The sequence below is a fragment of the Muscardinus avellanarius genome (assembly GCF_963383645.1).
Source record: "Muscardinus avellanarius genome assembly, chromosome: 10".
NCBI classification, from domain to species: Eukaryota; Metazoa; Chordata; class Mammalia; order Rodentia; family Gliridae; genus Muscardinus; species Muscardinus avellanarius.
In genome coordinates this window covers 72247088-72261687 of record NC_137796.1, presented here as the reverse complement: position 1 = coordinate 72261687, position 14600 = coordinate 72247088, and the positions used below count along the sequence as shown (strand labels likewise).

The window sequence follows — 14600 nt, the reverse complement described above, 5'->3', positions numbered from 1 at the left end:
CCCCCCCCCTTTTTGTGGCACTTGGGATGGAACCCAGGGGCATTCTACCTCCAAGCTACACCCCCAGCCCTATTTTTTATTCATTATTTATTTTGAAACAGGGTCTCACTGTGTTGCAAAGGACCTCACTAAGTAGCGGAGGCTGTCCTTGAACCACAATCCTCCTGTCTCAGCCTCCCAAATGCTGGGGTATGCCCCAGCTCCTTTTCATTTTTTTATTTTGAAAGAAGGTCTCAGCCTCCCAAGTACTGGGATTACAGGGATTCCCCCACAGTGCCAAGCACAAAGATACATTTAAACACAAGCTCGACAGCTTGTTTTAAAAGAGTGCCCACTGTGGCAGAACATGGTGGCGCACATGTGTAATTGCAGTGCTTGGGAGGCTGAGAAAGGAGGATCGCAGGTTCATGGACAGCCTCAGCTACTTAGATCCTCTACAACTGAGTGAGACCTTGTTTCAAAAATAAAGAATATAAAATAGGGCTAGGGGTATAGCTTGGAGATATAATGCCCCTGAGTTCAATCCCTAGTACCACAAAAAAAACTATGATTTTGCTTGGGGATGTACTGGGTCTGTGGATCAATGTTGGAGGAGTTGATACCTTGCCAGTATTGACTTTTTTATTTTAAGAATGTGGCGTATATCTCCAGTTATTTGGGGATTTGTTTTTATTTATTTTTGTAGTTTCAATGAAGGAATTTTCACATTTATAAAGGAAAGGTCAGGTGTGAGGGCCTGAACCTTATTGGATATGTAAGGCATGCATTTCAGAAAAGGGGAAATCAAATTGTTCTGTGTGCCCATACATGGCTTAGGAAATCCCAAGGAGCCCACTGTGAAGGTACAGACCAGTCAGTTCAGCAAGGCTGTTGGGGCAGGGGATCAAAATACCAAAGTAAAATTTATTTCATTATACTGGGAATGGACACATGATAACAGATTTTTTTAGGCCAGGCATGGTGCCCAGCATTTGGGAGGCTGAGACAGGAGGATCACGCAGGTTGGAAACCAGCTTCAGTTACTTAGTGAGGCCCTTTGCAAGTCAGTGAGACCCTGTTTCGAAATAAAGAATAAAAAATAGGGCTAGGGGTATTGCTCAGAGGTAGAATGCCCCTGAGTTCCATCGCCAGTACCACCAAAAAAAAAAAAAAAAAAAGTTTTTTTTTTTGTTTTTTGTTTGTTTGTTTGTTTTTCGGGTGATGGTACTGGGAGTTGAACCCATTAGGACTCACCATTGAGCTATATACGTGTGTGTGTGTGTGTGTGTGTGTGTGTGTGTGTGTGTGTGTGTGTGTAATGAGGATTGAACCACCAGGGACATTCTGTCTCTCAGCTATACCCCAGCCCTTTTTATTTTAAAGCAGGATCTCACCAAGTTGCTGAGGCCAACCTTGAACCTGCGCTCCTCCTGCCTCTGCCTCCCAAGTCCTGGGAGTTTGGGTCCATCCCGATTGTGTCTCTGAGGTGCTTCTCCCTGTGCCACTGGGGCAGAGCGCGTGCGCCCACATGCCCGCATCTCGTGGCAACGAGGCAGCCAGCTGCGGTGTTTGTGTTGCTGGACTCTGCCAGCCAGCTGCAGTCCCACCGGGAGAGCAGAACCACTTTCCTTCCGCTGGTGCCACGGCCCAGCGTGAGTTGCTGGCACTGTGTGCAAGAAGCAGGAAGGAGAGAAGGTGACAGGGAAGGAAGCTGTGCCCATCAGGTGCACAAGTGCTCCGGCAAACTTCCCGCCGTCAGTTGCTTCCTGTTGAACGTGGGAGAGGCAGGTGTGCAGACAGCGTGGCCGCAGGAAGGACCGAGCTGTCTCACTCCGTCCAAACCACGGCCTCCTCGTCCACAGCGCCGGGGCAGGCTGGATGCCCATGGGCTCACGGATGCCTCCCACTCCTGAGCCGGCACCAGAGCAGCCTGTGCTCAGCACCCGAATGCAAGGAGAGAAATCACCTTGCTGACGGTCATTCATGCTACAGTGGCAGAAATGTTCCCCTTAAAGAAAATATTCCCCTTGGAACCATCCTCAAGGCTGCCATTCCGGAGCGGAAAAGTTGGCTCTGCAACTAGGGAAATTTCTCTTCTCCTTTTGTCTATCTGGGACAAGGGAGCAAAAGAAGCGAACTAGGGAGCTGATGGCTCCCATCACTCCCCAACCTTTTCTTTTGAAGTCACAAGCTATACTCTGGCATCTTCCCAGTGGTCTTTCCTCCTTAAAAATCTAGAATGCCAACTGGCACATGTGTGTGACCTCGCCTCTTTACACCTTGTGAGAAAGTACACGGTGACCTGAGCTTTCCCAGGGTGTCTTCCACAAAGCCCAAGGAAGAGCTGGCGTGGTGACACATGCCTGTAATTCCAGTACCTGGGAGGCTGAGACAGGATCACAGATTTGAGGCCATGCTTAGCAACATAGCAAGACCCTGTTTCAATATAAAAAATTTTAGCTGGGTGTGGAGGCGCACACCTGTAACCCCAGTATTTGGGAAGCCAAGACAGGAGGTGCAGGGGCCTCCGCAACTTAGTAAAACCCTGTTTCAAAATTAAAAAAATTAATCTGGGCGTGGAGGCTCACTCTTGTAATCCCAGCATTTTCGAGGCTTAGGAGGATTACAGTTTGTGGATAGCCTCAGCTACTTAGGCCCTTTGCAACTCAGACTCTGTTTCAAAATAACAAATAAAAAAATAGGGCTGAGGGTATAGCTGGACTGGGTTCTATTCAGTACTCCAAAAAAATAAAAAATTAAAATTAAAAAAATCAAATAGGACTGAGAGTATAGCTCAGAAGTAGAATGCTTCTGGATTCAAGCCCCAGTACCAAAAAAAACAACCGAAGGGAGGGCAGCTGGCAGCACCAGGCCCTGCCTCATTGGTACTCAGAGAAAGGTTTTACTCAGAGAAGGGGGGGTAGTTTCCAGCACTGGTTTTTCTAAGCCAGTATTTGAATATCCCAGGCCCCTCCTGCCCTGCAGGTGCCATGAAGCCCATCGCTGGCCACTCCTTCAGCAGGCTGGCGAGCATCCGAAAGTCCCCTGGCTGTGGATCGTGGCTCTGTCCGTCCTCCGTCCAGAGAAGGGCTTCTCAGTCCACTGCAGAATCCAGGCAGAGTTCTCCAGCCCTGTGCAGTAACTCAGTCACAAGTAGTGACGTCATCGTGGAATGCTTCCAGAGACAGGAAAATGTTTTGTCTTTGCCCTCCTCTCCAGGATTTACCACTTTAGGAACAATGGCTAGGGTCCTGTGGGCCGCGTTTGTCAGAAGCAAAACTACATGCTGGAGCCGAGTTCTAGGGTCCTGGAGCAGGCCAGCACCCGCCAAGCACCCTGCAGAAACAGTTGTTTTAAACATTGCATGATTTTCGCCAGGCATGGTGGCTCATATCTGTAATCTTAGCACTTAGGAGGCTGAGGCAGGAGGATCACAGGCTCAAGATCAGCCTCAGCAACTTAACAAGACTCTGTTTCAAAATGGAAAGGGCTAGGGGGTATAGCTTGGAGGCAAATCTCTCCTGGATTCAATCCCCAGTGCCCTGTGATCTGGTAGTTAGCCCTTTAGATCCAGTACTAAAAATAAATACTATGGCTTTCTAACTTTAAATATTGCATGTGCACTCTGTGTCCTTTTTCTTGTGACTTGGAGTTCCTCCGTTGAGACTAAACCATGAATGTTTTTCTTGTGACAGGGTGAATCAGTGAAGTACTTCCTGGACAACTTGGACCGCATTGGCCAGCTGGTAAGCAGCCACCCCGCAGGAATCTGCAGCCCGGGGCTGGGAAACAGTTGTGTGGGGCCCGAAGCAAGCTGGTCACAGGGGCCCTGGCCATGCGCCCCGGCAGCTCTCTGTGCTCCGGTTACCGTGTGCAGCACTGCAACGCTGTGCTCTAGCTCGGAGCTACGCTCTGTCCCAGGCAAGGAGAAGAAATTGAAAGAATACTTTGCCGTGGTCACCATGAGGGGACTTGCAGTCAAAGGATTTCCTGTGACTGGCTCTTAGGGAAATTCAAGCATATACAAAAGCAAGTGAGATACAAAACCCCAGGGGGAGGCAGCAGCCATCGCTCAGCCAGTCCTGCCTCACGAGTCCTGCTCCCACCCCCAGGGGCAGATCCATCGCCCCACTCTTTCATCAAGAATAATTTAGAGCTGGGCGTAGTGGCGCACGCTTGTAATCCCAGCATTCTGGAGGCTGAGACAGGAGGATCGCAGTTCCTCAGCTACTTAGTGAGGCCCTTCCCAACTCAGTGAGACCCTGTTTCCAAATAAAGAATAAAAATAGGCCTGGTGGTGTAGCTGGAAGGTAGAATGCCCCTGGGTTCCATCCCAAGTACTGCCAAAAAATAATAATAATAATAATAATAATAATAATAATAATTAATAATAATAATAATAATAATTTAGAAAGCCAGGTTTGGTGGCACACACTTTGTAATTCCAGTGCCTGGGAGGCTGAAACAGGAGGATCCCAAGTTCAAGGCCAGCCTCAGCTACTTAGTGAGTCCTTCTGCAATTTACTGAGACCCTGATTTAAAATTAAGAATAAAAAATAGGACTAGAGATGTAGCTCCAAGGTAGAATGTCCCTGGGTTCAATCCCTAGTATGGCCCCCCCAAAAAAAAATTATAAGGTTTTGGAATGTGCATGTTCTGGAAATTAGAAAAATAAAAGACATCTATGGCTAGCCACGCATGTTGGCGCATGCCTATAATCCCAGTACCTGGGAGGCTGAGATAGGAACACAGGTTCAAAGCTAGCCTCAGCAACTTAGTGAGACCCTGTTGCAAACTAAAAATATAAATAGGGCTGGGAGTATATCTCAGAGGTAGAACTCCCCTGGGTTCAATCCCCAGTAATGCTAAGCAGATAAATGGCACCTGCGGTACAGAAGCAAATAAAGGATGGTAAATGTCTCCATTTTCTGGAGGAGAAATGGGTGAGGTTCTACTCAGGAGCTGCTCCCTCTCCCTCACCCAGTGCGCCTCGTGTATTTTGGTAGGAGGCCTCGTCCTTCTCTATTGACAGTAGGAGTGTAATTCTGCAAGTGAAGTCTGCCTGTAGAGTTTGGTCCAACTGCTTGCAAACCTGGTGGACTCCTCCCCGCCCCGTCTCTGCCATGTTTTTGTTCTCATTCTCTCCTGTCCTCTCCCTCCCTCCTGAATGGCTCCCATCCTATATTTTACAGAACTACTTCCCCAGTAAGCAAGACATCTTGCTGGCCAGGAAGGCCACCAAGGGGATTGTGGAACACGACTTCGTTATTAAAAAAATCCCCTTTAAGATGGTGGATGTGGGGGGCCAGCGGTCCCAGCGCCAGAAGTGGTTCCAGTGCTTCGACGGGATCACGTCGATCCTGTTCATGGTGTCCTCCAGCGAGTACGACCAGGTGCTCATGGAGGACAGGCGCACCAACCGGCTGGTGGAGTCCATGAACATCTTTGAGACCATAGTCAACAACAAGCTCTTCTTCAATGTCTCTATAATCCTCTTCCTCAACAAGATGGACCTCCTGGTGGAGAAGGTGAAGACCGTCAGCATCAAGAAGCACTTCCCCGACTTCAAGGGCGACCCACACCGGCTGGAGGACGTGCAGCGCTACCTGGTCCAGTGTTTCGACCGCAAGAGGCGGAACCGCAGCAAGCCGCTCTTCCACCACTTCACCACCGCCATAGACACTGAGAATATCCGCTTCGTGTTCCACGCCGTCAAGGACACCATCCTGCAGGAGAACCTGAAGGACATCATGCTGCAGTGAGAGCAGCCCGGGCCGCCCGCGGTGGGCCTCGCCGCCGCACTGTCCAGCCCCCGCGCCGGGAGCCGGAGGCAGGAGGACTTGGGAACGTGATGTTAGCTACTGAATCTGGGGACTAGTGAAACTACTGAAACCCAAGTGCTCACTTTGGTGTTAATCCGTAATACCTAACACAGCTTTCCTTCCTTTTACAGACACCTTATTCCTTTCCTGACACAACTTAATCAACGATTGTGCGCACTTTCGCGGTCTCGCCCTAACGACAAAAACACAAACCCAGTGGGCCTTGCGGCGGCTTTCCTCTCTGCCCCGCTCACCTTCCCTGAGACAGGCCAACCAGAAAGCTTTGCCTCGCCCAGAGCGCCCGAGCTGGCCCTGCAGCCCGGCTCAGGGTGAGGCCAGCTCCCAAGCAACCACACTGCCTTTAAAACTTGTGCTCACGTCCTGAGAGCCCCGCTCCCCTGTAGAAGACGAGGCCAGGAACTGAGACCTTGCCTTAACACCCTGTGGCAGCTCGGCCTCGTCAGTGGGGTCGGGATCAGCTGCAGCCGTGGCCCCGCCTGTGTGCATACAGTGGTGCTTAATTCTCACCCTTTCCCTTTCCCGCCCAGTGGCAAAAACACATCCACCAAGTGGCCTTGCAGATGGCTTCTCAATCTAACTCCCGAGTCATCTTGTGACCCCCCCAGTTGGCAGCGTGTAGCGTGTCCTTGTTTGGGGGAAAAGAGAGCTTCTCCTTGCCAGGCTTCATTATTGCTGCAGCTGCTCGGGACTTCCCAGCAGCGGGAAGCCCAAAGGCCCTGGAGACACGGGTCTGCAGAGGCCGCCGCGCCAGCCCCAGCACAGCCAGCCTGCGCCCAGCACGCCTCTCAGCCTGCCTGCCGTCCGCCTCTCACTTCTGTGGCTGTACACGCAGAGCAAGTAGCACTGGGGCCAAGCTCTGCTCCTGATCCTGCAGAAGGCTGTGCGTGTTGACAGGAGCCGCACATCTTAGGCCCAGGTAGCTTGTCCTGTCACCCACCAGGTCTCTCGCTGTCCACAACACCTCACCCTACTTCCGGCCACTCATGCCTTTGTCTCCTAAGTGAGTCTGTGGAAAGGGCTCCTCCAGCATTTAAAACAAAGGGCACGCCGGCTGGGAGTGTCGCTGTGGCTCCCAGCACATCCAGAGTCCCTGTCCGCAAGTCATGCTGCTCCTGACCCTCGTGTCCCTTCTGCGCCTCACTCTTGGCCCGTTTTAGCACCGGATAGTGAATCTCATGGCGGATGCTAAACCAGAAGCAGAGGGAGGAAAAGCCTGAATCACCCGGGTCACCGCCTCGCTTTAATGAGGAGACAGCTCCAGGTCTTTCCTGGCGCTCACGGGCTATGTCAGTGCCCGCTGGGGTTTGGGCTCTTTTCTTTGGCTGGAAAGGAAAAGTCACTGAGGACTTTTTTGTACTTCCTTTATCTCTTCAACGCTGCAGTTTCGATGGCCATGTTGAAACCAGTAGCCTCAGCAGGCTCATCAGGATGGGCCCGGGGCAGTCTCAGCTGGGCACAGCGTGGGGCGGCCTGGTCCATGGCACGGTGAGCTCTCCTTGCCCGGATCGGTGTTCTGCAGTCATGCATCTGTTAGGATGCAGAGCCCGGGGGACGCCGGCCACTCATTTCTCCCCACGCCAGTGCCCTCCCTGGCTCTGTCAAGTTCCGATGCTGCCCCGTAGCCGGCGGGCCAGCAGGATCGCTGCAGCCAGCCGCAGCAGTGTGCCAGTGTACCCTGGACGTGTGTGCCCGTCACCTCCAAACCTGGGAGCGTGTGAGTAGTGAGAGAGGTGGTTTTGTTCAGCCAAACAGAAGGCAGGTGGGACGGTGGAGTCGGGCTCTGCACCCTGGCCCCACCCTGGCTCACTCAGCCCAGCCGCCTCTTTCTAATGATGGGGGGCACCTTGAAGGACAGCCCCACTCTGAAGTGTTGTAATTGGAGAAGATAACCATCTGCAAGGCTAAACTGAAGTCATTTACAACTTTTCTACACATAGATTGTAGTCATTTTTTGTCTCCAGAACCTTAGGCCTTTGTATTTTTTTATTTTAATTTCACTGTTACCCTTGACTATTGTCCTTTTTTTAATTGCCATGTTGGAGAAGCAGGAGGTATTTGCCTCATCTCTTCTTGCAAAAATGTAACAATAAACTTCCTCAAAACAAGACACCTTCCTCATAGTTATACTGTTTACAATAGAACACCTGTAAAGTTTTTACTGAAATATATTTTTAACCCTTGTTTGGGAGAAATTGTTTCAAAGGCCTCAAATCATAATTCTGTAATCTATAGAGATCTCTAGAATTCTTATTCTTACCATTTTCCTCCTTCCTTGATAAAAGAAAATTTAGGTTATTTTTAACTCCAAGATCAAGAATGTTGAAGCAAGTTGAGCCAGGTGTGGTGGCACAGGCCCGTAATGCCGGTGCTTGGAGGCTGAGACAAGAGGATCACAGATTTGAGACCAGCCTCAGCAACTTAGTGAGGCCCTGTTTCAAAGTTGAAAAGTAAGGCTGAAGGTCAGCTCAGAGGCAGAATGCCCCTGGGTTCCATCCCCAGTGCCTCAGGAGAGAGAAGCAAGCTGATTAGTTACGACTGGTGACTGCTGGGCTTTGGACGCACTGACTGACCAGGCACGTGGACGGAGGCACTGCTGGGGACAGTGGCTCGGGGCCAGCACTCATCCTCACCCCAGGCCCGAGTTGGCTTCGTGGGGAGGACCTGGGCTGAGAGTTGCACACCTTCAGTCTCTGGACATTAGCTAGAATAAATCCCAAGTTTTTCTTTGCTGAACATCACTCAGCTTTCAGAACCAACACTAAATTAATTTTTTAATTTTTGTTCCCAAAATTTAGAGCAAATAATTCCAATCCTGATTTCTCTTGAAGGTTCATCATTAGTTAATTCCAATGATATCATTTTTGTTTTGTGTTTTTAGTTTCTTTTTGGTTCTGGGGATTGAAGCCAGGGGTGTTCTACCTCTCAGCTACACTCCCAGCCCTTTTTTTTCTTTCTTATTTTGAAGCAGAGTCTCACTGAGTTGCTGAGGCTGGCCTTGAGCCTCTGATCTCAGGCTCCCAAGTACTGGGATCACAAGCATGTGCCACCACACCCAGCTCCCATTTTATTTATTTATTTATTTATTTATTTATTTATTGTGGGTCTGGAACCCAGGGGCATTCTACCTCCAAACTACAACCCCGCCCTATATTTTATTCTTTTTTTTTTTGGTACTGGGGTTGGGATGGAACCAGAGTCTTTCTACTATCTCTGGGCTATACTCCCAGACCTTATAATACACACACACACACACACACACACACACACACACACATATATGTATATGTATATATATATATATATATTTTTTTTTAAGCTGGGTCTCACTAAGTTGCTGAGAGCCTCACTAAGTAGTTGATGCTGACTTCAAACCTGTGTGATCCTCCTGTCTCAGCCTCCCAAGCGCAGGGATTACAAGCGTGCGCCACCACACCCGGCTTTATTCTTTATTTCAAAACAGGGTCTCACTGAGTTGCGGAGGGGCTCACTAAGTAGCTGAGGCTGTCCACGAACCACGATCCTCCAGGTGTCAGCCTCCTGAATGCTGGGATTACAAGTGTGCACTACCACGCCCAGCCCAGCTCCCCTTTTAGAACTCTCTAGAACTTAATGATAGGCTATTTTTTACTATTCACAATATTAAAGCAGGGGATTTGATTTCCAGACTGCCACCTGGTTCCTCTCTGGGTGACGACTAACTTCAAACCACACGCAGCTCGCCCCCGTGGCCCCTTCTCTTGCCCTTTTGCCCTGGATGCCTCCCTCCAGGATGTTCCCTCAAGGGCCCCATTTGTGCGGGGCTCTGCCTGCCCTGCAGGGGGTGGCCGTACCTCCTGTGGTCAGCGATGGCTCACCCAGCCCCTGTCTCCTGTCCCTTGGAGAGCTGAGTTCTTCCTAGCTCTGAGGTTCCTACCTTGAGAATACAGCCCCGGAACAGGAGAGCAGGATGCTGAGGAAAGAAGGGAGTTCTGAAATATCCTGAACCGGGTATTCCTAGGAATTGGTAGCCACATTAGCGAGGCTTGGAAGAGGAGGGAGCTCAGAGGACAGCGGGGTTTCTCTCTGCTCCCAGAGTGGAGTGTGGTGCAGGTGAGGTGTGAGGGTCGCCCTTGTGTTTAGCCCCGGCCTGAGAACCCCGCTCCCCTGTGACATCATTGTGAGATCCCTGCTCCCGGGCCTCCCATCTCGCTGACGGTGACTTTCCAGGAGTTCATGGACACGTGGCCTGGCCTCTTGTTCATTTCACAGAAACAGTAGAAACCTGCCTCGGCCTGCAAACAAGAGGCCTGTTTCTGTGTCTGGCCCAGAAACTAATGCTAAGCCCAAGAGCTGCTACTCTGGTCCCCGCAGTACCTGTTTTACCCCGGCCTCTGATGGGTGGGGGAGCGCTGTGGGTGGACACCAGTGGCCATGGCTGGTCAGAGGGTCTCCCTTTCTAGCCTGGTCCTGTCCGGTAAAAATAAAGGGCACGGTGGTGCACGCCTGTGATCCCAGTACTTGGGAGGCTGAGACAAGAGGATTGCAGGTTCAAGGCCAGCCCTCAGCAATTTAGACCCGTCAGCAACTTAGTGAGACCCTGTTTCAAAATAAAAAATAAAATAGGGTCCAGTGGGCTGCTGTTCCGGGCCTGCCACATTGGCACCTTTTTATTAACAATGAGCTCATTTTGTGTTTCACCCAGGTGAGCCTGTTCCCGGCCATTCACAGTTGAGGGGAGCTTCCTGCGGAAGTGCAGTCCCCCCATAGTCGCAGGGCCCGCCTCGCCCAACCTTTGCTACCTGCACGGTGGAGCTGAGATAGCTGATTCCATCCTCATTTCAGCCTCCACCCTGCAGCCGTGGTCCAGAGCCAGTCCCCACCACCAGCTGTCTGGGGAGCTTCCACGCATGCGTAGGCCAGCAGCACTGCACCAACCCCATCCAGCAGCCTCAGGGTGACACAAGAGGTCTCTGCCACCAGTGTCTCTCACATTAGCTCTCCCCAGAGAGGTTGGTGCATGCTATGGACAGAGGGAAGTTGTTCATCTAAGGGAACTGTAGAACCCAGAGGCATTTTACCTCCAAGCTACACCCCCAGTCCTATTATTTATTTTGAAACAGGGTCTCACTGAATCGCCAAGGGCCTCACTGAGTAGCTGAGGCTGTCCGTGAACCCGGATCCTCCTGTCTCAGCCTCCCAAATGCTGGGATTACAAGCTTGAGCCACCACACCCAGCTCTCTTAAGAGAATTTTTTAGGAGGAACACGGGATTGAACTCAGAGGCACTCTACCTCAGAACTATACCCCAGCCCTATTTAATTTTTTGTTTTGAAACAGGGCCTTGCCAAGTTGCCGAGGGTCTTGCTAATTTGCTGAGATTGGCTTCAAACTGCAATCTTCCTATCTCAGCCTCCCACGTGCTGGGATTACAGGGGCGGACCACCACAGGGGCGGACCACCACAGGGGTGGACCACCATGCCTGGCTCATCTAAGAGGCTGAAACTCAAGTGCCAAAAATTGTGCAGATTGCCGGGTGTGGTGCGCACGCTTGTGATCCCCGCGCTTGGGAAGCGGAGACAGGAGGATCGCGCAGGTTCGAAGCCAGCCGCACGCGCTGGCTTAGGAAACCCTATTTCCAAAAAAAAAAAAAAAATAGGTCTGGGAGTGTAGCCCGGAGGTAGAAGGGCTTCCATGAACCCCAGTACCACCAAAAAAAAAAAAAAAAAAATTGTGCAGATTGACTTAAAACATTACAAACGTCCTGTTTCTTGCTGTTAGAACTAGCCAGAATCCGTTGGCACGTTGTTCTCTGTTGCCCCAGGCACAGCCAGGGATTCAGTTGGCAGGCCCAGCCCCCGTGCACTGCCCCTGCGTCCTGAACCCACCCTACCTGCGCTTTGCTTTGCACCCACAGAGTGCAGCCACACATGCTGGCTAGAACGGAGGTACAGGTCATGTTTCGCTCCAGTACTCATGGCAATCACTACAGAACAACTCCGTGCCCAGTAGGTACTGAGAGGGCATGGTGCTCCCCAACGGGCCCCTCACCCGGCACACCAGAAGCACTATACTTTATTTCACGTATTTTATTGTATGGGGTGCAGGGGACTGAGCTCAGGGGCATTGCACCCCTGAACTATACCCCCATTTTTATTCATTTATTTTGGAACAGGGTCTCACTAGGTTGTCGGTCTCACTGAGTTGCTGAGACTAACCTTGAACCTGTGATCCTCCTGTCTCCACCTCCCAAGTACTGGAATTATAGGCCTATGCCACCACAACCAACTAAAAAGCGCATTTTAAAGCCAGGCACATACCTGTAATCCTAGTACTTGGGAGGCTAAGACAGAATGATCACAGGTTCAAGGCCAACCTCTGCAATTTAGTGAGGTCATTTTCAGTATAAAAAATAAAATAGGGCTGGAGATATAGCTCAGAGGCAGAATGCCCCTGGGTTCAATCTTCATCACCACAAAAAATAATAAGTCTATTAAAATTTGCCTTAAGTAAGCCAGGCGTGGTGGTGCACACTTGCAATCCCAGCATTTGGGAGACTGTGACAAGAGGATCTCAGGTTTGCAGCCAGCCTCAGCTACTTAGTGAGGCCCTCTGCAATTTAGTGAGACCCTGTTTCAAAAGAACGAATAAGAGCCAAGCCTGGTGGCGCACGCTTGTAATCCCAGTACTTGGGAGGCTGAGACAGGAGGATTGTGCAGGTTCAAAGCCAGCCTCAGCTACTTAGTGAGGCCCTTTGCAACTCAGTGAGACTGTTTCAAAAGAAAGAATAAAAAATAGGGCTGAGGGTATTACTCAGAGGTAGAATGCTCTTGGGTTTCATCCCCAGTACTGCAAAAAAAAAAAATTAAAAATAGGGCTAGGGATACAGTGCAGAGATAGAATGCCCCAGATTCTATCCCCAGTACCACAAAAAATAAAAAAGCCTTAAATTACCTCTGTCTTCCTAGTATGTCACCTCCCATCAGAGTGCCAGTTCCCACGGCTGCTCCCATACAGTGAACCCTCTGAACATGGCCGTCAGCCTCTGCGGGGAGTGGGAGAACGTGCGTGAGGTGGGCCTCTGCACGCCTTTAGTGTCGTTTCCACAGGCTTCCTGGGTAAAACCTGCCTCTGAGCAGGCGCCTCTCCAGAAGCAGAGGTCTCCTGTGGGCCTGGATGTGGACCGAGGGCACGGGTGAGGAAGGCGGCTGCACAGGACAGCGGGTGCGTGGCTCTGGCCTGCGTCTATCCTGCGTCTCCTTCCCTTTCCCACCTTGGCGTCTGCGGTGCCGACAGCCCTGTCTCCTCGTCATCACACCCCTGGACAGGAATCTCATCCTGCTCAGCGCTCACTCAACCTGCCAGTCCTTTTTCTACCTAATAACTGTCTCAAGCACAGACCCGTAGGTGTGGATGGAATCTGAGAAGTGAGCGCTGGGCTTGCAAGGCCATGGCCAAAAAATGCTGCCCACGGAATTGGTGTAAATAGAAATACTGTCCCCTGATCCAGTCACCCCTCGCCTTCCCTCCTTGTTAAATTGCACCGACAGCTTTAACCCTGATGCTTGAAAATCCGGAAGCACAGCACTGCCGAAGTGACCCATTTAATAGGTATTTTCAAAAGCTTTCCGAAAGCCACACGCAGTAATGCATGCCTGTGATCCCCGTATTTGGGAGGCTGAGACAGAAGAACCACAGGTTTGAGGCCAACCTCAGCAACATAGTGAGACTCTGTTCTTTCAAAATAAAATAGGCCTGGGGTGTAGCTTAAACGTAGAATGCCTCTGGGTTCAATCCCCAATATAAAAAAAATGGGCAGAGTGATCAAACACGAGACATTAGTAGCTGCTGGCTACGTGGATCTGTGTGGGGACACACAGGACTCCAGCCGCCCACGCTGACGCGGGAGTGATGTCACAGAGGAGGCTCCCGCACAGAACTCGCAGATCGTTCTACCTCTACAAACAGTGCCCTGCCCGCAACTTCCATCCAGTGATGAGTGGCAGCTTTGTCAGTGGCCTGATGGGACCTCACATTCCAAACCCCAGGTCATTACCGATGAAGCTCAAATGGCAAGTCCTGCTTTCAGGTCGGTTTCTAGAGTTTCTTCTTCTTCCTGTAAAGTTTTTTTTTTTTTTTTTTTTTTTTTTTTTTTTTTTTGGTGGTACTGGGGTTTCTGGAAACCCTTCTACCTCCAGGCTATACTCCCAGACCTATTTTTTTATGTTTTTATTTAGAAACAGGGTCTCTTAAGCCAGCACGGCTGGCTTCGAACCTGCGTGCGCCACCACGCCCAGCCGCCTTTTTTTTTTTTTTTTTTTTTTTTTACGGTACTGGGGATGGAACCCAGGGGCATTCTACCTCCTAGCTACACCCTCAGCCCTATTTTTTATTCTTTTTTTTGTGTGTGTGGTACTGGGGATGGAACCCTTCTACCTCCAGGCTACACTCCCAGACCCATTTTATATTTTATTTGGAAACAGGGTCTCTTAAGCCAGCGAGGCTGTCTTCAAACCTGTGTGATCTTCCTGTCTCCACCTTCCAAGTGCAGGGATTACAAGCGTGCGCCACCACGCCCGGCTTTATTCTTTATTTTTGAAAGAGGGTATCACTAAGTTGCAGAGGGCCTCACTAAGTAGCTGAGGCTGTCCACGAACTGCAATCCTCCTGTCTCAGCCTCCCAAATGCTGGGATTTCAAGCATGTGCCACCACACCTGGCTCCTGCAAAGCTTTTAAATTCAGGTTCATATCATTTAAGAATTTTGAGAATGGAAATATGGCCATGCATAGTGGTGCATGC

The 14600-nt window shown here is 50.5% G+C and overlaps 1 protein-coding gene across 3 annotated transcripts in view; it reads left to right on the top strand.

Annotated features, from left to right (window-relative positions):
• GNA12 (G protein subunit alpha 12) overlaps positions 1–5741 on the top strand; it is a gene marked incomplete at both ends in the record, with an annotated part of 96127 nt that extends 90386 nt beyond the window's left edge. For 2 of the 3 annotated variants that reach the window (XM_080703227.1, XM_080703226.1), the window contains 2 exons: positions 3675–3725; positions 5172–5741. In XM_080703227.1, coding sequence (XP_080559353.1) covers positions 3675–3725; positions 5172–5741 — 621 coding nt within the window. The remainder of the gene's footprint in view (positions 1–3674; positions 3726–5171) is intronic. The other variant, XM_080703228.1, reaches the window with a different exon arrangement.
• Between the last annotated feature and the right edge of the window lie 8859 nt (positions 5742–14600).